The sequence below is a fragment of the Pantherophis guttatus genome, chromosome 1 (genome assembly GCF_059756535.1).
Source record: "Pantherophis guttatus breed Tessera chromosome 1, ASM5975653v1, whole genome shotgun sequence".
NCBI classification, from domain to species: Eukaryota; Metazoa; Chordata; class Lepidosauria; order Squamata; family Colubridae; genus Pantherophis; species Pantherophis guttatus.
The window spans coordinates 109,402,063-109,428,981 of NC_142063.1; the positions used below are offsets into that span (position 1 = coordinate 109,402,063).

Genomic DNA, 26,919 nt, shown 5'->3' on the forward strand with positions numbered 1-26,919 from the left:
CCCTTGTATTGGGAGCAGGTGTTAGCCTCTTCGTCTTCCAAGACCAGCAATAGCTGCCTTTCCTGGTTGTTAGGCAATACTGCTTTTTCAGTCTGCAATTTTTCCAGCTGAATCCCTTTAGACTGATGATCTTCATCCTCTGACTCTGAGCTGGCCATCACAGTGCAGGTCATTAAGTGAGGTCCTCATGTCAACATTATTTCCAGCTTCTAGCCAATCTCTGGATTGATTTTGCCTGTGGGAAACTGGCAGGGAAGGTTGCAAATCACGATCTCATGACCACAGGATGCTGCAACAGTCAAAAATCCAGGCGAGTTCCTTAACACCTGGATTATGATCATATGACCATGGTCATGCTGCAACAGCTAGAACTTCAAGGGCCGATCTTAAATACTGCTTATTCACTTGGAATGGTCACAGAACGCTATTAAGTGAGGATCACCTATAACTAGTTGTGAATTTCCACATGGCTTTTGGGTGTGTATTTCTCAAAAAGCAGCTTCATATGCTGTATAACAAACCGTTTTTGAAATCCTGAGAACTACTAGAACAGTTTCTTACTGGAAGATCTGAAGTTAAAAGACATCAAGTAAATAAAATCCTAAGAGTCATGCTGCATGCAGTAATTAGATTCCAGTCATCGCTGCTATTATCATCATCATTTCTATCACCTCCATCATCAAGAAATATTGTCAAAAAGTCATATGTGACTATACTCCATCTCCTATAAGATAGATTCCGGAGTAAACATTTTTTTTGAATTGCCTCCAGAAGCCAATAGAAAAATTCAATTGGAAACTGAAAAGACTAAGGAAGATGATCTTGACAGAAATATGCAAAACCATTACTTAGGCAAAGAGGCTGGAGCATTTTTTTAAGCCCTGGGAAACAGAATCATTTCAGAAACATCTCAGGCAGATGCCTTCCAGATTTATAGGGATATAAGAAGGGGGGGGATATTATGGGATATAACCATAATCAGATTTGCAAGATTATGTTATTGTAGCTAATCTCAATAAAGTGTACTTCTGGTTTCCCTGTAGTGTTGATTTCCTGGTCTGCTCTACCCAGTGGGGTTGACAGCAGCCAGCAGCCAGTCCAGATGGCCTGGGCTATGTCCTCATTAAAAGTTCCAACCACAATCAGATCACTGCATTCTGGATCAACTGCTTCTTCCAAATGATTTTAAAACACAGACATATGTGCATTGAAGTAACCCAGCTGAGTGATGATAATGACATAAGGCACCACTGCAAGATGTACTCAATTAATTGAATTTTCTGGGTTTTCAATCTCTCTGAACCATGCAACTATCTACACTGGCTGCTTTCACGTCATAGAATGAGCCAATTCAAGCTAATATGTTGTGTAAGTCCAGCTGCTGTTGAGAAGAATCTTATTTCTTGTTGATACCTACTTATAATTAAAGAGATAAGTCCTGGTAGGAAAGGAAAAGAAAAGAAAGGAAAAAATACAACCTTCATCACCTTTTAAAAAAACATGAAATATTATTCCATGTCTGCACAGAGACAGTTTTTCTTCTTTGTAAGAGCTTTGTCAGAAAAGTTGTGTCTCCAACACATTGCCAATAGTTTTTAGACTGACCAGGGTTCTGTTTCCATAACTTGTTATACTGTGCATCATGGTTTACAAAAAACAGCTAAAATTAGAAAAAACATAATATGTTTTTGTGTGAACTCAGGCCATCGCATAACAAAAGTTGCTTTGACTTACTATGTCATGTGAATACATTCAGGTTCTGTTAACTCTGGTTTGTGGCTAAATATGCTACATAAGTTCATAAATCATATGAAGTAATGACACTGATGATTTAATTTGGAGGTTAGCAATGACTTGGAATAATTTTTTTTTAATTCAGCAAATGGTTGTGCAAACATAATACACTAAACTTCTGTTAGTAGGTTAAAGGAGGTATACCCACCACCATTTTAGCCCATGCTAAAGCTATGCTTTTAGCTCCTTCGGAGATCTATTTTCAGTGTCAGGTTTTAGCTTGTTGGTATGTAAAAAATGGTGTGAATCCAGCCAACCACCTTACCACACAGATACTAATAGAAAGCATTCCTGCTTGATAAGCCTTCCCTACTTAACCACACATGGAAAAAAAGGCACGAAAATCCCATATTGCACTTTCAGTCATTCAAGTAATGCAAGTAAATCTCTGCTTGAAAACCTGGCACAAAAATCCTGTTTGGATGAGGACAAGAACAAGAGGAGACATCAATTCAATATGATGCTCCAAAGCCGTGCCCTAGGATTAGAGAAAGCAAATCTACCGCCACCACTTCAACTCTAATCCTGATCATTCATGCCTAAACCAAAGTCCCAGCCGCCGCCGCCACCCCTTGGGACCCCAGTGTCCATACCAGTAGAAACCAAGGGCAGAGGATAGGTTCAGCTTGACAATTGTCTGGACAGGGAATTTATGACATTCAAAACCACAAATACAGTATAGCAGTGGAATATTTGTGATAGTTTCATTGTACTGTATGTAGGCTAGGTTTTTATGTCAAAGTTGATTTTTCTGTTGATTGCACCCTGGATTTGTAATAGTTTCTGCTTGCCCACTGCATTCTGCTTTCAATAACACACTTCTGCTTATCTAGGGCTTGGACTTATTTATGTATTATTATTTATTTCAGACCTTGACCTGATAAGGTCTTCACCAAAAACCTATAACTGGTGCAGATAGTAATTAATTTAGAGCACAATTTCGTAAAATGACACACAATGCAGAATACATTCACCTCTAATTATCCACTGAATAACCATTTTAAATTGTGTGGCTTCTCAATCAGAAGGTATATCCCAAACAGGAGACCAAGAACATAACATTTCAGAAAAGTTGGGAATTTAGATTACTTATTAAAAGCAACAGTTGAGTTCCTCTTGAACAGGGTTGAGCAATAAATTGTCCTCCAAAGACTGACAGTTTACAAGTCTCATTATATCCTTCAGCACTGGTCATGTTGGTTAAGGCTGATAACAGGTGAAGTTCACCAAGCTTAAGAGGTGATCTACCATGGTTCATCTCTACTGCAGAATATATTAGTCTTCTTCACTATAAGAAGGTTGGGCTGTGTTTCAACATTTTCAATTCTAATGCCAAAAATCATTCAAGAACTGAAATCACTGTTGAATCATAACCGTCATAATATGACATTCTGGGAAAGCTGCTTTTCATTTTCTAAGTATATTCTTTTGAGTAGAGGCTATTACTTTCCTAAATATGGTAGAATACTCATAAAGTTTTTCAGCAGTGATTCTGAGCATTAAAATAAAAGCTGAAAAGCTATTTGAGCAGTTGTGTAGAAACAGAGAGTAATGACCACCTATACTGAAAATATAATATTAAAAAACTGGGCGGAAGAGGCTTGTTTCAATCAAATTAATTTAGAGCTGTTCTCTAAATACTGACACTTGCTTTTTAGTGAAAGGTAAGCTTAATTTATAATTCATAAATCAAAACTATGTCACATACGTATCATACCTATAACTAACCTGAAAAAGTATTTAAACCATTGGAATAAATTGGGTAATGGTAAATTCCTATATTGGCTGCAGTGCAATGTACATAACTGCTAGCTGATGTATTAAAATTGTATGGTATATTTCCCTTTCAAGAGCCAGATCCAAGGTTGCTGGAAACCAGAAGTGGCCCTGAAGCTTCAGGTTGTACAGATCTGCTCTAACACAAGCCTTTCTGACTATGTCATTTCAGAGGAAATACAGAAACAAAGTAAGTTGAAATGTCAAAAGCATATCACAATAGGAACACTTTTGCTTGTTGGAGAGGATCTAGTGCCTCTCTCGTTTCCAGTTAATGGGGTCTCTAATGGTAGTGGGACAGAGAGAAGACCCCCCTAGTTTCATATAATATAAGGAAGTGTGCAAAAATTTTCAAACCATGATCCTTTCCCTTCCTTCTAAAGCAAACATACAATGACCTTAACACATGCTTGTTGGAGCAAATCTTCCTGTAATCAGTTCACCGTCCTCCCTTCTAAACCAATCATATAGTCTTAACACATCCTTGCGTAAACAGATCTTTAACTTCATCTTGCTGGAATTAGGTGCTAGTCCTGTTCCTCTTCTTACTGTTTTGTTTTAATTTTAGCAATTATATATCAAGTGTAATTCTTCGTTTCCTTTTGCAATGAAACAACAGCGGCCTATGCTAAACCAAGATATAAAGCTATATTTAGACATAACACAATTATCTCTTATAAATAATTGAGTTAGGTAAAATTTATGTTTTTAATAGTAAAAAAATCAATTTGAAAAAGTACAGTCTTATGCATGCTTAATCTTATGTGTACTGATTCAAAAACAACTCTTATTTGTTTCCTGGGATTTATTCTTAGTCTACTGGAAAATACCAGTATCACTGATCTAATAATATCAGGCATTTTTATTGTAAACCGGTCAGAGCAATATTAAATGAAATACTGTACATTAAAATACTGTACATTCTTTGAATTTGAAAAATTAGGGGTATATAGAGCCCTAACTGGCAGTCCTTGCCAGAAATAAATGATCTCTTGGTGTTTCAGTCACTCAGGGTGCTTATTATACTGTTTCTCCACAAAAGAATTGGTTTTAAACATGCCAGGCAATTAATCAGATTTCACATCTAACTGTGCAACTTAACCCAAGCAAGTTTCTTCTTGTAATCTTGGTACAATATATTACATAATAAGGCCCTTAGTTTTTCTTGAAGTCCTTGCATATTGTCATGTAAGACAATGGATGGGATTAAAAGAGTTACTTAATTCATCCCCCCAAGGCTTCATGTGTACCCAGTTAATCTTTCTTTCTTCTTTCTTTCTTTCTTTCTTTCTTTCTTTCTTTCTTTCTTTCTTTCTTTCTTTCTTTCTTTCTTTTTCTTTCTTTCTTTCTTTCTTTCTTTTTCTTTCTTTCTGTTCTTCCTCTTTCTTTCTTTTTCTTTCTTTCCTTTTCTTCTTTCTTTGCTGATGGCAACATTATATTTCTGCAATTTGTAAATGATTCTTCCCTCCCCTATGACAATCTTTTAAAATGCTAAAGGAATTTCAAAACTCAAATCAACAATTAGAACAGGTATTCCAGGAACACATGTATAATGTTACTAGAGGGCAAGGATGGATAGCCTGCAGCCCACAGAGATGCAGAATGCCTGGTCTATCCCTCAAACCAACCAACTTGGCAAAGTGCTCATCTGCCCAGGAACAAATAATCAGAAAATAGAAAAAGCCTGCAACCTTGCTTAAAATCACTGGGAAAGGTGATTTTTAACTTTTTCCCTCCCTCCCAGTTTTCCACATTGCTTGCTTCCTAAACCAGTGACTAGCAAACAGGACAACTGGGAAAAAATGGATATATATATTTCCTATGTTTCCCATAAACCATGTTCAGTAGTAACATATAAAGTTTATATGTATGCATGTTATGCATCACAATATCTATGGATGGCCATGTATTGTATGTACAGTCCATCTTATAGCAGCCATGCACATATTTACCAAAGGGGCTTGGGATTTATTCTTTAATATCTGCCAATTACAGGTAATTGAAAATAAATTATAAAAATAAATTATGAATATCAAATTGGTTTCCCTCCTGCAATGTTCCCAGTACTGGAAATCCATAAAGGCTTTTAAAATAAACATGTTAAATAACTGCTCACCTTGGAAATGTTTGTCAAAAAAGGTTACGGGTAATTATTATCCCAGTTCTCATCTTAACTTCCACTAATTCTCCTACAGTATTTTTAAGGGAAGGGAGCAACACTCATCAATACTGCCTCCTTCAGGACAATACCTGGCTGCATCCATATTCTTACAAAAATGTATTCTTACTAAAATTCTGGCGACTGGGATTGCAACATGTAATCATGTGGTTGGTTAGATTAATCACCTTTTAAAAATAATTTTAAACAATCAAAAAAGCAATGAATTGTTTTTTGAAATAAAAACATAAAGCATTCTCTCCATGATAGTTTCTTTCAAAAAGATTAACAGGAAATCATGTATTCCAGATGGGTAGCTGCACAATTGTTCCCATCTGAAAGACTCTGGCAAAACAATAAGGCAAGTACTGGAACAATTAGACAGGAAATTGTGTATTTAATTCCTGTTAATGGAAGGTTTAAAACTTCTCCACCTGCATGCAGAAGTATAAATCAAGACTGGACCTCTGCCCACTTAGAGTAGCTTCATGGCAACAAAGAAAACCTATCTATTATGTTCTTTATCCACTATGATTCAACTGAGTAGTAGGCCAGTGAAGTTTATCTTGCTCATATAAGATCTTCTTTTCTCCAGTGGAGAACTGCTTGATAAAATCTGTAACTCAAGACAGTTACAACAGTAACTGATGGAAGAGAGTATTTTGGCTCCAGGTTGAACTATGGAGTCCTCTCTGAGCTTGGTTGTTTTCTTGCAGACATTTCACTACCAAACACTGATGATGTTACCTAGATTGGTAGTGAAACATCTGCAAGAAAACAACCAAATTCAGAGAGCACCAATACTTACCCCCCACTTACCCCAGTGTTATATATTGTGTTTAAACACTGTTCCCTGTGCAAACTGCTCTACTAATCCAGATGCCTTGGGCATTGTATCACATTTCAGTTTATCAAGAATAGCAGGAATTATCAAACTGAGTTGGGATCCCCTGAAGGACTCACAAGTACAGTATCTTAGATACTATATATAGTATATATATATAGATATAGAGGGAGATCACGGTGTTGTTTTTTTTTTAAAAAAAAATCTTGATCATGCCATCTAGGCCAAAGGAGGACCCTATCAAAACTGCTCTGGCTTTGCTCCTCCTTTGCCTATGAAAGTCCAGTTTTAGTTCCCCAAAGTTTAAGTGCAGGTGTGATAAACTAATTAAAATTCAATAACTATTTATTACTTGTACAACTCTAACCCCAATTAACCTGCTTGCTTTATTCAGAGGAGCCACATAATTATCATTTTGAGGGGTTGCAGAACCACACTAATGTATGAGAATATCTTAACATTTAAGGTATACTTCATGACCCCATGTTGAGACAAAATTATTGAAATATCACTTTACAGATATTCAAAAATTCAGGGCTGATATTTAAAAACCCACAATACAGAAATAGGGCCAATCATATTTATTTTTCCAATCCACAGTCTATTGGGATAATCTGTTAACAAAGTTTGAGACTTTGTTCAGTGACCAAATTATAGCTATTGAATATTTAAATGTATTTTGAAATCATGTCATACTAAGTTCAAACCATGGAGTGGTAGGGGGCAAATTATCCAGGGTTTCAAAATATTTTTTTGGTCGCAGTTCAAAATTGAGCAAATTTTTCTTTTATTTTGTGCAACTGAATTAGTACATTTATCTTTGTGCTCTTTTTTTTTATTTGGTAAACAGTCATAGATGGAAAAATCACAAACCATTATATACACAAGAAATAGATGTCACTATACATGGCTTAGATCTGACTTCTTATTAGGACAGAACAAGGCAAATTTCAGAGTTTAATAAAAAGTGGATATAAAATGTTCAAGCATCATAAAGTACACACTTAATCCAGACTTAATTCACTTTGGAATATACAAGTGGTTTTTAATAGTAATAGCAACATTAGACATTTTGCAATTCTGCTGGAGATTTTGACACATTGATCTTGCAAGTAGTTGATCAGTATAACTGCTGATTGAAATTGGTCTGCAAACTTGCTAAAAGCACATTAATAATCTTGTTAAGACCAGGTGTGATATAAAAGCCAGTTCTGTTAAAATGTAACACAACGGCAATCTCCAAATAGAAGAAGTGATTCTGGTAAAAGATAGCATAGCTTCCCAGCATCAACTTTGAAAGCAAAGCCCTAATTCATGCTAATGTAAATGCCCTTCTATCTATGCAAGGAGGATTTTATAGAAATATCTATGTGTAACAAAGGAAGCATAAATAAAAGTTGCAATAGCAAAATGTATTATTTTAAATTGATCTACTTAGACATGTATATTTAAATCTCTTCATCTGAGGTCTGCCATGGCTTTCCATGGGCCTTGTAAAAATATAGCTAAGGTGGGGTGGGGGATCTGCAGTAGATTCAACCGAGGTCTGTTTGCTTTTTAAAAGAAGATGTATAACTATCCAAAATAATTCGTTGTTGTTAGTCGCGAAGTCGTGTCTGATCCATCGCAACCCCATGGACAATGTTCTTTCAGGCCTTCCTGTCTTCTACCATCCCCCGGAGTCCATTTAAGCTCACACCTACTGCTTCAGTGATTCTATTCAGCCACCTCATTCTCCCATTCTTCTTTTGCCCTCAGTCTTTCCCAGCATTAGGCTCTTCTCCAGTCAGTCCTTCCTTCTCATTAGATGGCCAAAGTATTTGAGTTTCATCTTCAGGATCTGGCCTTCTAAAGAGCAGTCAAGGTTGATCTTCTCTAGGACTGACCGCCTTGCAGTCCAAGGGACTCGCAGGAGCCTTCTCCAGCACCACAGTTCAAAGGCCTCAATTCTTCGGTGCTCAGCCTTCCTAATGGTCCAACTTTCACAGCCATACATTGCAACTGGGGAAACCATAGCCTTGACTATACTCCGAAATAATAAAATGGGTTAAAGATTCACTTTCAAGTATTTGTTTTAATAGATATAAATTTAAGTCGGCAGGCTTCAAACAAGCCTCAACAGAAATCTAACCAAAGTTCAACCAAAGGGTTGCATTTACTATTGAGCAAGATATGTGGATGATGACTCTCAAAAATTTAGAGTAAATAGCTTCTGAGGTACATATGTCCTTATATACACAGAATTGGGTCATTACATACACATTCTTAAAACCATTCCCTTAAATAGTTTGATTGCAGTGGGCATATATTTATTGTCCTTATAACTTGGAGAATCTGATGATTGTAAAAAGATGAGCTTTTGGGACTCATTGTGAGCTTCTTCATTTGAGAGGTCTAAGAGGCAGAAAGTTGCTTAATTTGCTCGATTAATTTATCAGTACAGTAAAATGTAGCACCTTTGTTTTGGATTTTATCTTTTTGCTGCAAGACCAAAATATCCTATCACAGGGAGATACTTGCAGAGGCCAACACAGGACCCCTGAGAATGGGGCAGTCAGTTTGCCATTGCTCTTACATCTAATTTGCAGAAAGGACTTTACATGTCATGTTATTATCAGTTTGAGCAGACAATCGTTGATGGAAATAGATTAGCCCCATAATCTGTTTCAGATAATTCAATCAATGGAGAGCTCCTTGGAAAACTAGAAAACTCCTTTGCCATGTAATGTAAATTTGCACACTGATGTATAGTTGAATACATCAAATGTTTTCCTTGACTCACCAAATCAGCAAGATTATAATAAATGTTTCACCTAAAACTTGCTAATTTTACCTAAAAGGCTAACTCTCTCATAATTGGACAGTTTCTTTTATATATATATATATATATAGGTAGTAGAATAATTCCTATTTTGGGTTCGTTTTCAACAATTTTGGGGGAATTAATTTCCTTGCCACCACTTTACCATTTTTCAGTAGAGTGATTAATTTAAGTATGTCTGAATTTGAAACCAGAGGCCAATCAGACTTTTCAACCTTTTGGCTAAAATAAATTATAGATTCTGTTCACCCCAACTATGGAAACAGCTTAAAAATTATACACAGATCCCCTCTAATCCAGTCTCTTTCTTAAACATCAAATGTCTGCTTCTGCTAATTTAAAAAAAATAGGTGTTGGTCAACTGGCCAATCTCAGTTCACAGAGGACTATAATAATCTGTATGAATTGCAAGTTATTTATATATGTAATTGATTTCACATCCCTATTATTTGTACATTTCCATTTATATATATATAATTTTAAAATATTACTGATGCTGATAGTATTATTGATCTTTGCTTTGCCATAAGCAACTTTTGAGACATGTGATCAATATTGCCACTTATATTGATATTGTTTTAACAATAGTTAAAGAAAATAAATTAGAGCATAGTCCCATAGTAGACAAAATGGATCAGAATGCTCTTGTTCAATCAACTAAAAAATTCTATTTAAATTATTTGCTCTTTTTTTTTAAAAAAAATTTGATTTATATGCCGCCCTTCTCCGGAGACTCAGGGCGGCTTACAGTGCGTTAAGCAATAGCCTTCATACTTTTGTATATTTATACAAAGTCAGCTTATTGCCCCCACAACTGGGTCCTCATTTAACCTACCTTAGAAAGGATGGAAGGCTGAGTCAACCTTGAGCCTTGGAGAGATTCGAACCAGCAGTAAATTGCAGGCAGCTGTGTTAATAACAGGGTGCTTTAAACCACTGTAGTACCAAGATTTTTTTAAAAAAAATCTTATTTGCTGTTCATTATAACCATAATAAAGGTTTTAATAGCATAGGATTGGGTCTGAATTCTTGTTGTTGATGTGCCACAGAATGTTTCAAATTTCTCCAGCTCTTTCTTTCTGGTTGATCCAGGGAGTTGGGAATAGATTGAAGGGGCAATGATCATGCTCCCTTTCCTTTAGCATAAATTCTGGTTGTAAGCTAACTTTTTCATTCTGAAACAAAGACCGAGATGAACAATAATTAAAAAGGAAGGAGGGTAGGCTGTAAAATCAAGCTGGCTTTTATATAAAGTGTGCTAAAGTGCAGTATGATTGTGCCAGTAGTGGACTCCTCTTACCTTCACTACCGGTTCGGAACCAGGAGTGCGAGCATGCGCAGAGCGTCCATGATGACATGCAAGTGGGTGGGCAGAGCGTCCCACTGCTGCCACTACCAGTTCGCCTGAACCGGGGCGAACTGGTAGAAACCCACCACTGGATTGTGCTACACAGCATATATTTGCTTTATATTGCAGGCACAAGTAGACCAGAAAACAGGTAGTCTTTGATTTATGACCACAACTGAGACCAGAATTTCTGTTGTTAAGTAAGGGGATTAAGTAAATCATGCCTGATTTTATAATCTTTTTTGCCACAGTTATTAAGTGAATCATGCAGTTGTTAAGTGAACCTGCTTCCACATTGACTTTGCTTGTCAGAAACCAGATGGGAAGCTCGCAAATGGTGGTCATATGACCCTAGATTACTGCAACTGTTGTAAATACATACAAGTTGCCAAGTTTTGATCATGTGACTGTGGGGATGCTACAGTGGTTGTAATGGAGAGAATCAGTTGCAAATGACTTTTCAATGCCACTCAATAACTTTGAATGGTTGCTAAGCAAATGGCTATGAATTGAGGACTGTATCATTCATCAATTTACCCACCAAGTTAAGTTTCTATTACTTCTATATCAACTGTACAGAAAAAAAACCCCCACAATCCACAGTTCTATACCTATTACAAAATTTAACAGGATTCCTGCCTAATAACATTTCTAAAATATAGTGATATAGTCAGCTGGTGCCATCGCTGACTATTGGGGGTGAGTCTTTGCCCCCCACAGAGAGGGCTCGCAATCTGGGTGTCCTCCTGGATGCACGGCTGTCTTCAGAAGAACATATGATGGCCGTGGCCAGGAGGGCTTTCTATCAGGTTCGCCTGATTCGCCAGTTGCAGCTCTTTCTAGATCTCGACGCCTTGCGCACAGTCACTCACGCCCTTGTCACCTCCCAACTGGACTACTGTAATGCTATCTACATTAATTTTTAATGTAGGTTTTTAATGTAGGTTTTAAATGTGGGATTTTAAATTTGGGGGTTTTATAATTGAGCCAATTATTTAATAATTTTAATTATTTTTAAATTTTGTTTGTCTTTGTGCTTTTAATCAGGCTGTACACCGCTCTGAGTCCTTCGGGAGAAGGGTGGTATAGAAATAAATTATTATTAAAATATATGCTAACTAAATAACTAAAATAAAATGATTTCAAAATATTCATAAAAGAGTGGAAGAGTATCTTTGCTCCAAAATTTTAAATAGTAGTGAATAAAACAGCCGTTATCATTTAAAGATGTACTGATTCCCGCTCTAAGGTACTTTATGTAGAGATATGCTTACCTATGATTTTGTCGACAATATGTATGAAAATTACATATGATGATTTAAGTAATCTTTATACAAATTGCTCAAACAATCACAGGGGTAAGTAAATCCTTTTCTGAAAACCCAGTCTCTAAACTTCTTTGTACAAAAATATCAAATCTCCTGCATCTATCTATCTGAAATTTGGCAGGCAATGCTTACTCTGAAGTGGCAACTATGCCTGTAAATATAATCCAGCTCTGTTAAACAATAAACATCAAATAAATCCCTCTTTTAATACATTTTAGAAGCCATTTCTATGAAGATAATTGAGAGTATGTTATATAATTTATATACTTAGAAACATATAGCATGCTTTATACCAGCAACAATATCCCAGCAACAATAATATCCACATAATTATAATTTGCATTATAACAAACCATATACTGAAATTGTTTGGAGCCATCATAACAAGATTTTTGTATTTGCATGATGCTCTAAGAATGAATGATCACATGACTCTAGGAATGTCATTGCATTAAATATGGGTTAATGGCACACCAGACAATATGTTAAATCTGTTTGCAGTATTCCAGGCACCTGTTTATAAATAGACACCAAGGTGCTCTAATTGATCCTAGGAGCACTGGTTGTGTTGGTATGACAAGTGGAAACTGATTCTCACTTTACTCTGTTTATGTCTCTCTTTTACCACTTATGTACTCCCATAGGATGAAATTGAACTAAAAGCAGCAGAGAGGCTGCAAGAGGTAGGACTGTTTTACCGTTCATCTTGTAAGTATATTATTTTCCCATTTTCCAAGTCATGACCAGACCAAGTTAAATAAACTAACCAAAATCAAGCCATGGTCACAGATTGTGGTTAAAATGGAGCATCTTTATCAAAATATGACCAACAGTTTCAGTTTGGACAATACACCAAATTAAATCAAGTATGACTTACCATATCATGTAATAAAAACAGATCAGTTTCTATCCTGCACAGGATAATTCATTGTGATAATAATTGGAAGATGTTGGGTTCTGCATTCTGAAGAAATTGAATTGGTTCCATTTTGTTTGTCTAATTCTTTTACATTTTTGTTCTGCACATTTTCTACTGAACTTAAAGTCCTTATCCAAATGCCGAAAAATGTTGTGAGATTATTATTAAAAAATTATAAATAGATAAGGTTTGGCTACACTCTTTCAAAAGTATCTAATAATTGATTTCTTGGCTACTGAATGTAGTTAGTATGACTTTTTCAATTTCCTGTACATAAAAATAAATGTTCCCAAGCATTCAAAGGAGTTTGTTTGAAATGGTGTCTGCTAGCCATTATTCAGAACAAATCATGGACTGTAAGGATGAGTCTGAAAATAAAGGTTCCCAAATTAATTTGCTTGATGTTAGGAACATGTCATCAGAATATAGTAGAAACTCTTGTTCCTTTCATTGTTTTTTTTCATGGACATCATATTGCTTTCAATATGTGATTCACTTCCATTCTGAATAAGAAGCATCTAGCAGGTATCTTTTGTCTTACCCTGTTGTTTATACTATGAAAAAAAAGAGTAAAAAAGCACTAGCTCAGCCTTAGTTCATCCAGGATGTCATAGAGGATGTACAGAAACTGAAGATTTTTTTTTTTTTTAAAAGGCCATCTTATGCAGTGCTAATAACATGCTAATAATGACTTGATCGGTGCTATAGTAGAAATAGTCCCAAACATGTTAAAAGGAAACCCTCTTCTGAAATATTTGCAATTGTAGACTTCAAGGAGAAAGAAAGGGTTCATTTAAAAAACTGAATTATAGAAAGGACTCATTCAAAAAGAAGCAGCAGATCGTTCATCAGGAAGGTTTACTGGATTGTTACTAGGGGCTAATATTCTGCTGTTGATTAGGCTACTAGCTGGACATACATGAGCTGTACCCAGAAAATGTTATCTGGTGTTGCATCATCAGATGGTGCAACTGCAGGGTAGAGCGTCTACTATAGGAACTAAAGCCACTGACCAATTGGATGATGAAATGTGTGCCATTCTTCACAGAGGTTTGTGTGAGGACAAGATTAGGCTCTACAATTTGGTGCTGCAGAAATTTCTAAGGCTAATCTGACAAAACAAAGTTGAAAAGAATAGGCTGAATCTCATTTATCTGCCAGAAGATCCTTGACCACAGCCATCTCCACAGACAAAATAATGCATGATGTTCTAGGGTAGAACAATAAACCAACTACAGTGTTGGAACTTCTTGTCCAATTCCCTGCTCAAGCTGGAGAGCCTATACTTGTGATGGTTAACCTTTTTGGTGCCGAGTGCCCAAAGCATGCACGCACACGCATGAATGCACGTGCGGGTGCCACAATCCCCAAAATGCAATGTGAGTGCCCCCCGAGCATGCGCCCTGGGCCCCCGTTTTGGCTTCCAGGTTGGTGCAGGAGGCTTTTCAAGCCCAAAATAGGGTGTGGGGGGGGGAGGTAGCTAGGATTCGATGGGGGGAGAAACTTTGGAGATCGTGGAAGGCAGGAGGCAGCTAGGACTCGATGAGGGCGAAACTGTGGAGATCGAGTCCTAGCTTTCTCCTGCCTTCCTTCCTTCTCCAATCTTTGCAGTTTCTCCCCCATCAAATCCTAGCTTCCTCCTGCCTTCTCTGATCTCCAAAGTTTCTCCCCCATTGAATCCTAGCTGCCTCCTGCCTTCCACAATCTCCAAAGTTTCTCCCCCCCACTGAGTGCCTCCTGCCTTTTGTGCCTCCTCCGATCTTTGCAGTTTCTCCCCCATCAAATCCTAGCTGCCTCCTGCCTTCCACGGTCTCCAAAGTTTCTCCCCCCACTGAGTGCCTCCTGCCTTCCGTGCCTCCTCCAATCTTTGTAGTTTCTCCCCCACATTGTGTCCTAGCTTTCTCCTGCTTTCCTGCCACGGAGAGGCATCTGCAGAGGGTAGAACCTGCAGAGATCGGGGAAGGCCCTGCCCCTGTGGATGTGCAGCAGAGACCCGAAGACCAGCTGGCTGATGGGAGGTGCGCGCATGTGCGGTGGAGCTGGGCTCGGGCGACAGCTCGCGTGCCCGCAGAAAGGGCTCTGCGTGCCACCTGTGGCACGCGTGCCATAGGTTCGCCATCACAGGCCTATACTATTTCAAATAGTTGTCCAGTTAGCTCATGAAAGCCTCTAATAATGGAGCACCAACAACTTCTGAAGGCAAGCTATTGCTCTAACCATTAGGAATTTTCTCCTTAGTACTAGGTTACTTCTCTCCTTGGTTAGTTTCCATCCATTGTTTCTTGTCTTGCCTTATTGGTGTTTTGGAAAATAATGTGATCCCCTCATCTTTGTGGGAGCACAGTAATGCATTACAGGAATAATGCTGAACTTTCATTAATGAAAATGAAATAGCATCAGGACATTTTAGCATGGGATGTCTGTAGCACCTTTTTATACAAAGGTGTAACTATTCCTAATGCTATCATTTTAAACTTGGCGAAAGGGGCCTTGCAACACTGAGCACATGCTGATAAACAGAAACCTCAAGGTTGGGATTAATTTACGAATGCTATGGCAGAGACGAATGCTGGATTCTACCTCTGTTACAGAACAACTAGAAAGCTGAAAGAGTCTGTGGCTCTTAAGGATATAAGTGCTACTAGTCCCAATTCTGTTATGCCTGTGCTTATTGGGACTCAGATCAAACTCAGACCATTTACTGGTACCAAACTCAAACTGTTTACTGGGTGCTAAATCCTAGAAGTAGGCTAAGATTTGGTGATTGGCTCAACTTGTAAAACGATTAGAAACATTGTGAAACAAGCAAACAGTTTTGAGTTTTTGTCTTTATTTTATACCAAGGCAGGCATGCTTGCATACATTGATAATGGGTACATGCTCCAAGCCCCCCTCCCAACTTTATACCTTTTACAAACTGCTTTACCATTTGATCCTACTTTCTACTTATGAGTCTGTATAAAAATATACACTTATACTACTGAGATATATAATACTGAAAAGATCTTTCAAACTTGTAAAACTCCTAAATTCATGCAAAACACATTTTATCACAACAGTTAAAAACAGAAAGCTTTGGGGCCACTTTGCCTGGGAATCAGTGTGCTGTACCATCTTCCACCCTATATATTTCATTCTTAGAGAGAAATAAGAAATACCCTTTTGGTTCTATTCAATTGAGGAAGACACACAACTTCTCAGGTCACAAATGAACAATGTATTTTTTCCCCCTGGACTTTTATGTCCCACATGGACTTCTAAGGACTTATGCATTTAGCTCACTATAAAAGTTACAAACGGTAGAGGAGTATGAAGTCGATACATTTCAGTAGGGCCATAAACAAAAAATCTAAAATAAGGAAATGTTCATTTTCTTATTTATAAGACAATAAACCAGCTCATGTGTAATGATTTTCAATTGGACCAAAGCTGAAATAAGCATTCCTGTTTAAATAGATTACCCCAATGCCAGACTGGCTTTTGGCCATGTGTCTAGCCATTAAATCTATGGCCTAGTCTAGCCTGCTTTCAGGTTTTGACAGGAATAGATTGACAGAACCTGGATCCTCTTAAAGAATGTGTTTGCTTCTATGCCCCTTGGAAACAGAGAGTGGGTTATTGGATTGGTTCAGGGTACTAGGAAAATGCTTTTATTTGAAATATAGTGATGTGGATTGTTTTTACTTGTCACAAAACTGTCAGTGCATAAATAACTGAAAACCTTAATCAATAGCAGTAACAGTATATTTAAATGGAAGGACACAGTATAGTGGACCGGTGAGCATTCTTAGGGTTTTGGGAGTGCCACTATATTGTGCCATTATGGACCCCGACAGTTGCATAGGAATACACTTCACCCAAAGCAAATGGATGAGATTGGTACCCACCATTCTGTGCAACTGATCTAATTTCTAATTTTTAGGAAGCAAACAAATTTAAAACAAAGGCCTGGGTTGTATCTAATCTCCCCTGGTTTAAAATATAGGATCTTTTGTATGTTCCCCTTCAGAACATTATTTCCTTATTTTAAAAAAACAAAACAAAAACCACATGAGGCTGGCACTTTGCAGCATACCTGCTTCCTATTATTTTATTCCTAATTAGAAGAATCTAAAAATAATAAATCAGAGGCAGCAGAGAGCCTTGTGGCGCCAAGGGTGGTGTCTGTGGCACATTGCCTACCCCCACGGTGGCAAAGGTGCTTAAAACGCAAAGCATTTTTGTCAGTGAGCCCTGTGCCATATGTGCTGGGCGACAGCCACCTTGGGCCTGCCAAGGGTTAGACAGGTGCAGGCTTTCCAGGAACAAATGCAGCAACGGCCCCAATCACCATCTTCCTGTCTGGCAGCTTCCCAAGATTCAAAACTCCTGCCAGCAGAAGGTAGCCATCACGACAAGCCTTTTGTTCCTCAAGTTCTTACCAACGGCGAAATACCTAGTTCGAGCCCCTACCGGTGACCCAGGGAGGCTCTCCAGGGAGGCAGTCAGTCACCTTACTAGCCCTGGGGATGTTACCTAGTTTGGGTAATGAAAGAAGACAAGCAAGCTCAGAGAGCATCAAGAAGCCCCCCACCCAGCCCGCAGTTTCCTTAAACTGGGCTCCTCGGAACTGGCGTTCGCGGGGGTTGACTTGACCCTATTGAAAGGAACGGGATTCAGAAATAAAACTTCGAGTAAACGCGTCTGTGAGAGAAACTTGGCCAGTTTAAGGACTGCCCCCCCCCCCGTTAAAGAGGGAAGCGGTTCGTGGGCACCTTCGCTCCCCCCACCCACTGCTCCTCCTTTCTAGGGGAGGCGACTTGTTGAATTTAAAACCTGAAGGGCGAACTTCACACCTGGCGCTCTTTCCTCAAGCAGGCGCGCCGGCACAGGCGGGGGACAGCGGCGTCTGGGGGCGCGCGGGTGTCCCACGCCGGGAAAGAGGCGGAGCGCCTCGTTGGCTTCCGTTCCGCTCCTCCTCGGCTTGGAACTGCAGCGGGAGGCTCCCATTCTCTCTTTCCCAGAGCGCCAGCACCGAGGAGGAGGAGGAGGAGGAGGAGGAGGAGGCGGCTCCGGGGAGCGCCCGCCTCCTTCGCTGCCGAGCGCGGTGCACACGGGGCATGGAGCCTGCCTGAGCCAGTCCGCGGGCAGCTGCTGCTGCAGCACAACATGGAGGCGGCAGCGCCGCCGCCGCCGCCGCTGCTTTTGGTCCTGTTCCTGCTCGCCGCCTCGCTACTTCGGTGCAACTTGGGGTCTGTCGCGGGTACGTTTGCGGGGCCGCTTCTCGCCCACCCCCCCACTCTCCCTTCCCACCCCCTTGCCGGCTGCTCCGATCCCGCGCTTCGGGAAGAGGGACCCCTTTTGTTGTGGAGATGGAAAAGTTCTTTGCAACTCGGGAATGGGAGCGGAGGAGGCGTGAGTGCGTGCGTGGGGGCCCGCGAGGGCGAGCCGAGTGGGCGGCGGGGAAGTGCTGTGGCTGGGAGCGTGCGTGGCGGCGGGAAGAGGGGCGCAAGGCTGCGGGTGGGGTGGCTGTAGCCCTGGCGAGTAAAGCTTCGGCCGCCTCCTCTAGGGGAGACGGTGCAAAGGGAAGGACGGCCGTACTGCATGTCAGGCTAGGAGAGAGGGAGACCGACCGACCCGTTCCCGATCGGGCAAGGGGGGAAAAAGGCAGGAAGCGCCTTGGTTACGTCTCCTCCGAAGCGCAAATTCTGAAGTAAAAGCCGAGGGCGTTTCCGTGCCTCGGTCAACGTAGCATTTCGGGGCGCCTGCCTTCCCCCCCCCTCCCCAGGAAAGGATTCCCTCGGCCTTTTTGCGTGACGGGGCTCTCGAGCTCAGCCTGTGCCTCGAGAGCGAGACAAAAGTTTTACTTTTCCTAGCGCTTTGCGGCCCTCGGCCGCGGAGATTTCCCAGGAGTTCGGAGGAGCGGGTGTCGGGTGTCGATCCCGGGCTGAATCAAAACTTTTTGGCATCGGCTTTGGCGGAGGGGGTTGGGAAAAGAGCAGATCTAATTTCCTTTTAGTTTAATAGTTGTAACGGGGGGGTGGGGGGTGGGGGGGGTGAGAGAGAAGAGAAGCGGGAGGAGGGAAGAGAGACTTGCCTGACTTGTGAAACGTAACACTTGGCAAAACAGACTTCTGGGAAGAGAGTTGGTCTGTCTGGGGGTTTACCCAGACAAAACTACAGTGAACATTTGTTCCCTTCTTTGACTAGAGGGAGTGATCAGACAATCACGTACATTTCCATATGCAGTTCGTAGTCATTTTATTCAAATTTTAAGAAGGAGTTTCTGGCTTGATTTTGCTGAAATGTGCTTGGCTAGGATGTGGCCCGATCTGTTAGATCATTAATCTTGGATATATAAATAAAGAGTCCGTCTCCCTCCTTAATACGCTACTCTGTGTGTGTTCTTCTTGTGAACATTTGCACTGATGCAAGAGGTACAGGAAGATTTGAGGAAGGAAGCCAGAAGGGTCTGTTGTTTCCTTTTGGGGGTCTTCTACATCAATAAGGATTTAGGGTGCTTTTCTTCCTTATTTTGTGGCTGGTATTCCACGTGCTGAGGAATCATACATTTTGTTTTGTATTCCATTTGGTTTATAAAGTCTCTTGTGTTCTTGCAGCAATCCCCAGCACTGCCACAAAAAGAGTGTTATGATATTATAATTTGTCACATAGTCAGCCAGATGTTTAGACTGGATTTGGCGTTTTTATCCACCTTTCGAGATGTACCCAAGGACCTGGAATAGGGAGATGTTGTTCCACTGTCTTAAAAGTTTTTATTACCTGTTCACAACAATTTGAAGTCACAGCTGCCAGCTCCTTATCTAATGTTGGCCTTTATAACCATCAAATACTTCTCAAGAACCTAGGATGTTGTGATGCATCAACAGATCAGACAGTGTGACCTTTTGCAATTCATGGGTGGAATTTTTTTTAATGTGCAGATATTCTAAGAACTATCCAAGATTTTTTGGTATGGCACCCTGTGTGCCAATAACCATTAGGACCATGACAGCTGCTTTATGCCATGATTTTTCAATTTTGATTTTTAGATCTTGATGCTTTGTTATATTCTCCAATTCTTTGTCTTCTATTCTGCTATCTCCTCTTATTGCCACATCACATTTTCTTTTCAACCACAGTTAAATCTGGTGTGGTTATGACCCAAGACTTTATCAGTTTGTATTCAGAAATCCCACAATATTTTATCGTGCTTGTTCTTGAGCACTGATGTTTTATTACTAGTACATGACATTTTTTACAGATGTTCTTCTAGTGAATAATTAGGGTGACTGTGTTACATTGTTTATATTCAGTTTGTGCAATCTTCTTGCATGAGCTTGAGTATATGATCTACTGTTTTTCTTTGCACAAATCTGCCCTTTAAATAATTTGGGTCCCCCCACCCCTTCTGGCCTTGATTGCATTAGTTCAAATAGCTTGCTCTCAAGCAACCAAAATCAAGCCTTCAGTTTTATTTTTTTTAAATGTTTCAGTTGTAAGCCATTGCCAGCTTTTATCTTTATCCTCTTTCCCCTTGCTCTTTTATAGAAATATATTGTGTCTGTGTCTGTGTGTAAATTGCCCAACTCTAGTAGATTCTGACAATTATACAGTAATTCAGAGGCTGCTACAAAAAGGGAGTTAACTGTCTTTTTTGCTTCCCACTTCCCGGGAACCCTGACAGTACTATTAATTGCAGGAAAAATATTTTTATACATAAGAACCTCTCAAATAGCCTAGTGTTTGTCTTCAGTTTAGCAGTCCTCAGCAAACTGAAGTTTTGACACACTAATGAATGTTAATTGTTGTAATTTTTCAATTAGTTGGAGAAATATACTTGTGGCTAATAATGCATTCTCTTAAAAGTAGCTATTACTGGGATTCCCCCCTTTGTTGAAATCATTTTTACTTTCCAGAATTGCTATTTAATAGGGGAGCTCTAACCAGTTTTCCCAAAGGCCATTGTGTTTTGTTTGGAGATTTGACTTGTTTTAAGATATACAATAACATCTGTGTGCAGCTTTATTTGTAAATAAAAGAAATCCTTCACACACCTGATTGTTAGGGGAAAAAGGCTCAATATTCCAGTAGAGTTTTAAGTTAATTGATCCACCAGTTTGTTTCAGTGTTAAAAAGTGATTATTGTGGTTTTTAAAATGTTCCTTAGACCTGGCTGGGGAATTCTGGGAGTTGAAGTCCACCAGGCTTAAAGTTGCCAAGGTTGGAGACACTCTGCCTTAGCGAGAATCATAGAGTTAGGCCAATGAGTCCATCTCCTTAGTCAGTACAGAAATCCAAATGAAAATATCCCAAAGGGATAGTTGCTTAGCCTCTGATTGAATGTGTTCAATGAAGAACAGCTCACCACCTCTCTGGGAGACCAGTTTAGCTGTCAGATCAGTTTTACTGCCAAGAAGCTTTTTTTTTTTTTAACATTCAGCCAGAACCTGCTTTTCTTAAAACTTAAACTTAACAATTATTTAAATCTTAAAAGTTTTGAGGTTAGTGTTATTTAACCTAAAGGATTATTTCTCACCTTTACAGTGTCACACATACATAAAAATAACCCCAAACGGCATTGTTCTCTGACACCTAATTTAAATGTTTTATTTATTAAAAGTGGACTTGGGAAAAATACAGGAAGGTAAAAAAAAAATATGTTATAAAAACAAAGTAACTGCTTTGTATTGCTACATGGGGTAAAGTCATTTTGGTTTGCATCATTGTATCCAGTATAGGGGTGTACAGTTTCTAAATTTGGTAGCAAGTCAGTTAATGTATATTTTGAGCAATAAAAGAAAGAATTTCCTTGACATAAAAATGCTTGTCTATAAAATATACACTAAATGCAGCCAAGTGGAGAAATTCATCTTGGCTTTTAACTAAGAAAATTTTAGTCCCAACTATTTGTTTTAGTTAAAACAATATATAGTTAGTATATATTTTTTCTTTCTTTCTGGAGTGTTTGGCATAAGAACTCCACAATCCTAAAAACTCATTTCCGTCTTTAGTTACACTACTTAGTGTTTTCTTTGGAAATTGTGCAGCATATCAATGTAACAAATTACTATTTTTCCCAATGATTTGCTTAGTTTGTGCTTCTTTTATCAAAGTCTGGTCAAACATTTATTTATATGCAACAAGTTACAATGTTTACTTTTTTAGGTGGAGAGTAAGAAAAATGGATTCTGTTTTTCCAGAATATTTGTATATCTTCTACTGACCATAACTACAGGTAGTCCTTGATTTACAACAGTTCATTTAGTGACCATTCAAAATTACAAGAGCACTGAAAAGGTGACTTATGACTGTTTTTCACATGGTCACAAGATCAAAATTCAGGCACTCTGCAACTGTCTCATACTTAAGACAGTTACAGTGTCCCGGGGTCATGCGATCACCTTTTGTGACCTTCTGACAAGCAAAGTAAACGAGGAAGCCTGATTCACTTAACAACTGTGGCAAGAAAGGCTGTTAAATGGGACAATTCACTTAACTGTCTCGCTTAACAACAGAAATGTTGGGCTCAATTGTGGTCATAAGTCTAGGACTACATGTATTAGCAGTATCTACTTACAGAAAAATGTTTGGTAAACATCTACATTTCTCTCAAGGTAAACCTATTCCAGTGATTAAACTTTCATACAGGATTTTTAACAATTGTTGTAATTGGTAATATCTAATAGTTTTCTATTTTATAGAGTAATTTAAATCAAGGCTCTAATATTTTTTTAAATAGCCAGGAAAACATCTCAATTATAGAAGTTTGAATCTGGTTTTCTTTATATTGTACATTTAACACACACACACACACACACACACACACGATTGATACTTAATGGTTTTAGATAGAACCTTGATACTTGGGAAGACAATCAGCAGGATTTGAAACTGCGTTTCTTTCAGAAATGATTTTTCACTGACTGTCCTTCCTCTTGTGGTCTTCCATAGTTTTCTGATGGAGTCTCACCATCTAGATCAGGGGTGTCAAACTCACAGCATCACGACAGCGTCACATGACGTACAGGGACTCCCCTCCCCCCCGGTCTGCTAAACTGGGTGTGGCCAATGTGTGACGCATCTGGCCCATGGGCTGTGAGTTTGACAGGCCTGGTCTAGATAGATAGAGATTTGGAACTTCAGGAGAAGGAGATATGAGAAAAATCTGGGGCTCCACTGTTTGGAACCTCTGCTGGATATATCAGTAAAATTATGCATATTGGTATAAAGTTGATAATAATGTGTGCTATTTCAGGACTCAACTGCCATATGACTGCTTAGTTTTAAAAAATTATCATGAGAATCAGGGTCTGCTAGTCTTAACAGGTATGTATTGCTTCCATTATTGGAGCTGGTATGCATCACAATACTAGTTGTTGGAGATTATAAGCAGAAGGCCACTGCTGCACTTAATGCATTATTTGTTAATTTCCTGCAGGCATTTATTGATTTCTGTGGGAAAGGAATGCCAAACTAAACAGGCTTTTGATCTGAACTAATGGGTCTCTCATATTCTTAACCAAATTTCTTAATATTATACAGAATAACAGAGTTGGAAGGGACCTTGGAGGTCATCTAGTCTAGTCCCTGCTCAAGCAGGAGACCCTGGCCTATACCATTTCTGATACGTGGCTCGCCTGTCTCTTCTTGAAAGCCTCCAGTGATGTTTTGAAGTTCAGGGGGGGGAAAAGTTTGAATAAAGTAAAGAAAGAGTGTGCAAGTCTTACAGCTAGAGCCTTGACACTAAACCATAATCTGAAGATGTTTTGTAAATCTGTTGAGCAGATTTATATATTATGAATCAGTTGAAATTTAAACAGGTATCTCTCTGTGGGTAATTGAATGTGACTCAAATGCCACTTAATTTAATCCATTTAATTCATGCATATTTTAAAATGGATATTTAAATGCAGCTCATGTAGGACAAATCAACGCATGGATGATGCTCAGTTTTATATGTCAGTCTCTAATGATGCCTTGGAACCCTTTTTCTTGGGTACTTGAAACTCTGATTTGAAAATGATGGGTAAAAATATGCTTAGAAACAGCATTAGCAAGAAGACCAAGTGTCTTTTCAATGATGTACCATCTATATCTATAGTTTTTACAATAAGAATTGCCATTGCTACGAAATGTGATCATGTGATGTCCCACTTTATGACTGCATTACTTAGCGATGGAAATTCTGGTCCTAGTTACTGTAGTTAAGTAAGGATTACCTGTACTTAGTTTGTTCCCTAAGAAAGAAACTGCATTTCTAAGTATGTTGATTGTTAATAGTTTAAGACAGTTAGGGTAAAGTACTAATTACCTTGTTTCTAAAGCCTAGAAAGGGTGGACTGGGAAAGTTGTGGTTGGATATAATTGAGTTTCTCAAAAGAGAGAATTTATGCCTTTAAAAAGAGAAATTAAGAATTTAAAGAACAGAAGAGAATGCTGGAATCAGCCTTTGGATGTGGTGGAAACAGCAGTGGTTTGCCAGAATAAATAAGACCTGGCCTTCCCACCAAACACTAAGGAGGGGAATGGTCAAGAGCCTGGCACTTGTGATTTTGTGATGGGACTCTATGGTGTTGGCTGGTAAGAGAGTTTTTAGTTTTTTGTATCGTTCTTTAACTTAATTTAACTTATTTGATTTTAGACACTGCCCACCTCTGACTCTGTCATTTATCTGTTGATAGCTGCCCAGATAGTCTGACAGAGATAGAGATTGCCATGTCCACCCAGTAAAAGATCTGTAGCTCCTAGACAAACAGATTTCTGCTAAAAAAAAAAACTGGTCATGAAAAATTCCCTAATTTTTTAAAGAGAAGAATTTTTGGACTGGCTTCATTTGAGACATGAATCTTCAATCTGATTCTGAAAAATACCTTGAAACTCTCACTGTTTGTGCCCTTGGGCTTCTCTTGGATTCCATTCCCATCACAAGAAACAGGATGTTGTCAGCCATGGTGGTAGTAGGAAACTCCTGGTAATAAAATATTTATTGACTATTCAGAAAAATGTAGAAATTCACCTGAAAGTCAGAACTCGTGGTTTGATATACATAGACGTCACATTTGGGAGGTGGATTTAATTTGCTTACCTGTTCTAGATTTAATTGGCTATGTTTGCGTAACACAGAAAACATAAACAATGAATAATGACCCACAGTGGCTAAGACGGAAGCAAACAAATCACTTTATCTTGTTTAAAACCATCATCATGCTTTTTGTTTTAGCATGTTGTATGAACTATTTCTAGCATGTTCTGTGAACAAAGCTAAATGTGAGATCCAGAAAATGTTTTAATGTCTAATCCACTCCCTTTCTGGATAATAAATAGTGGCTAATAATAGTTTCAATGTGGGCATTTTTACTTGTGATCCCTCATTGTATAAAACAAATGATGATTTGTTGAAATCTATATGTAAATCTAGCAAAATCAGTTGAATTTTGTTTTTCTAGTCTGAAGAAAAACCAAATGCTACGCTGCTTCCTAACCCCGCCCTTTCAGTTGTATGTGATTCTTGAAAACTGCAAGGAGAAGTCCCTGCAGTTTTCATGGCAAGGTTTTTCAAAAGTGTGGTTTTCCATTATCTCCTTCGTAGGGCTGAGAGAGACTGACTGGCCTAAGGTCACCCAGCTGGCTTTGTGCCCAAGGCAGGACTAGAACTCATAGCCCCTCTCAGTTTTTAGCCTTAACCAATACTCTAAACTGGTTTGCATACTAACCAATTAACTTGTAAATCTTTTGACAATTTCCTGAACTGTATTCTTTTAAGTGTTATTTTGTAGCAAAACATGCTGCATATGAATCATTATTACAATGGAGGGCAAGAACACACTCATACAGATATAAAATTTCAATTTTGTCCGGCATGTTAGTAAAATGCAACACTCAGTCTAAAAAAAATAAAGTATATACACACAAGTTGATTTCAGTTTTTAAATATGGCTTTTATTAATGTGGATGCTTAGTCAGTGCTGTCTTTGCATTATGTGCATATGTATTTTAATTTGCTCCCTTTTCTTCCTTTTTTCCTTTAAATCAGGGCTGTCAAACTCGTGGCCCATGGGCCAAATGCATCACGCCCAGTTTAGTGAAGGGGGGAGGTACTATATGTGAATCACAAGTTCAGAGATGTATTTGTATTGAAGAATATTGATACCTTAGCTTATGAAGACAAGCAGCTTGAATGTTATTAATTCTTGGCTGCTTCTTTTGCTTTGAAAAAGTACATGGTTGGAAAATTTAAAGTTCAGAAGTAGATTTAATAAATCAGCTGAGCTGGCTAATACATAACTTTCATCATAGTTCAGAATTATGAATATGAGCCAAAACTTTACTTGAGCTCCCATTGTTCTTATACATAGGCAGACTATATGAAGTAATTAGTGAAAGCAAGCATCTTTATTCCTTAAATTTGGTTTATTCTCACCAATGCAACTTTATGCCCTTCATATAGTCTGGACTTTAGCTCCTAATAACATAGTAATTGTAGCCAACAGCAAGGCATTGAAAACACTGTAATAAAAAAATTCTGGAGGATACCCTATGTATGGATTGGCATTCTCCCTAAAAGATTGTAACTAATTCCTTTAGAGTTACAAATACTTGTTCCTGTCTATTTATAAAACATGAAAAGTCCTTCAACAGCTACATAGCTGTGAATAATTGAAAACTTTGGATTATCACAATTGGGAATTACTGGGCTTCTACAAGCAGATTTGATTCAGGTGTTGCCTGCAGTCTTCCAATGTCTTGGGTGTAGTTCCTAAATCTTATCTAAATATTGCTGTTGAATTGTTAACTGAAATGCAGCAGAAACCAAATAACATTGAATACATGCAGAATAATCATGGTGACTATATATTGCATTTGGCTCCCAACTGTTTTTGTCCTGGCCCAACTCACTTTTTGGAGTAAAATGACCAATATGCTGTTCATTTATGGTGTTTGAAAGAATT

At 38.7% G+C, this 26,919-nt stretch overlaps 1 protein-coding gene and 1 long non-coding RNA gene across 2 annotated transcripts in view; one reads left to right on the top strand and one right to left on the bottom strand.

Moving 5' to 3' along the window:
- Nucleotides 1–15,798: 15,798 nt before the first annotated feature.
- Nucleotides 15,799–17,910, bottom strand: LOC117665170 (uncharacterized). Its single transcript, XR_004591268.2, has 2 exons — nucleotides 17,824–17,910; nucleotides 15,799–17,503 (listed from the first exon to the last, which is right to left on the bottom strand). It is a non-coding gene; the product is annotated as an uncharacterized LOC117665170 (long non-coding RNA).
- The window catches only part of LRP5 (LDL receptor related protein 5), a 121,033-nt gene continuing 111,944 nt past the window's right edge, over nucleotides 17,831–26,919 (top strand). The window contains exon 1 of the mRNA XM_034416761.3: nucleotides 17,831–18,230. Coding sequence (XP_034272652.1) covers nucleotides 18,137–18,230 — 94 coding nt within the window. The 5' untranslated portion in view covers nucleotides 17,831–18,136. The remainder of the gene's footprint in view (nucleotides 18,231–26,919) is intronic.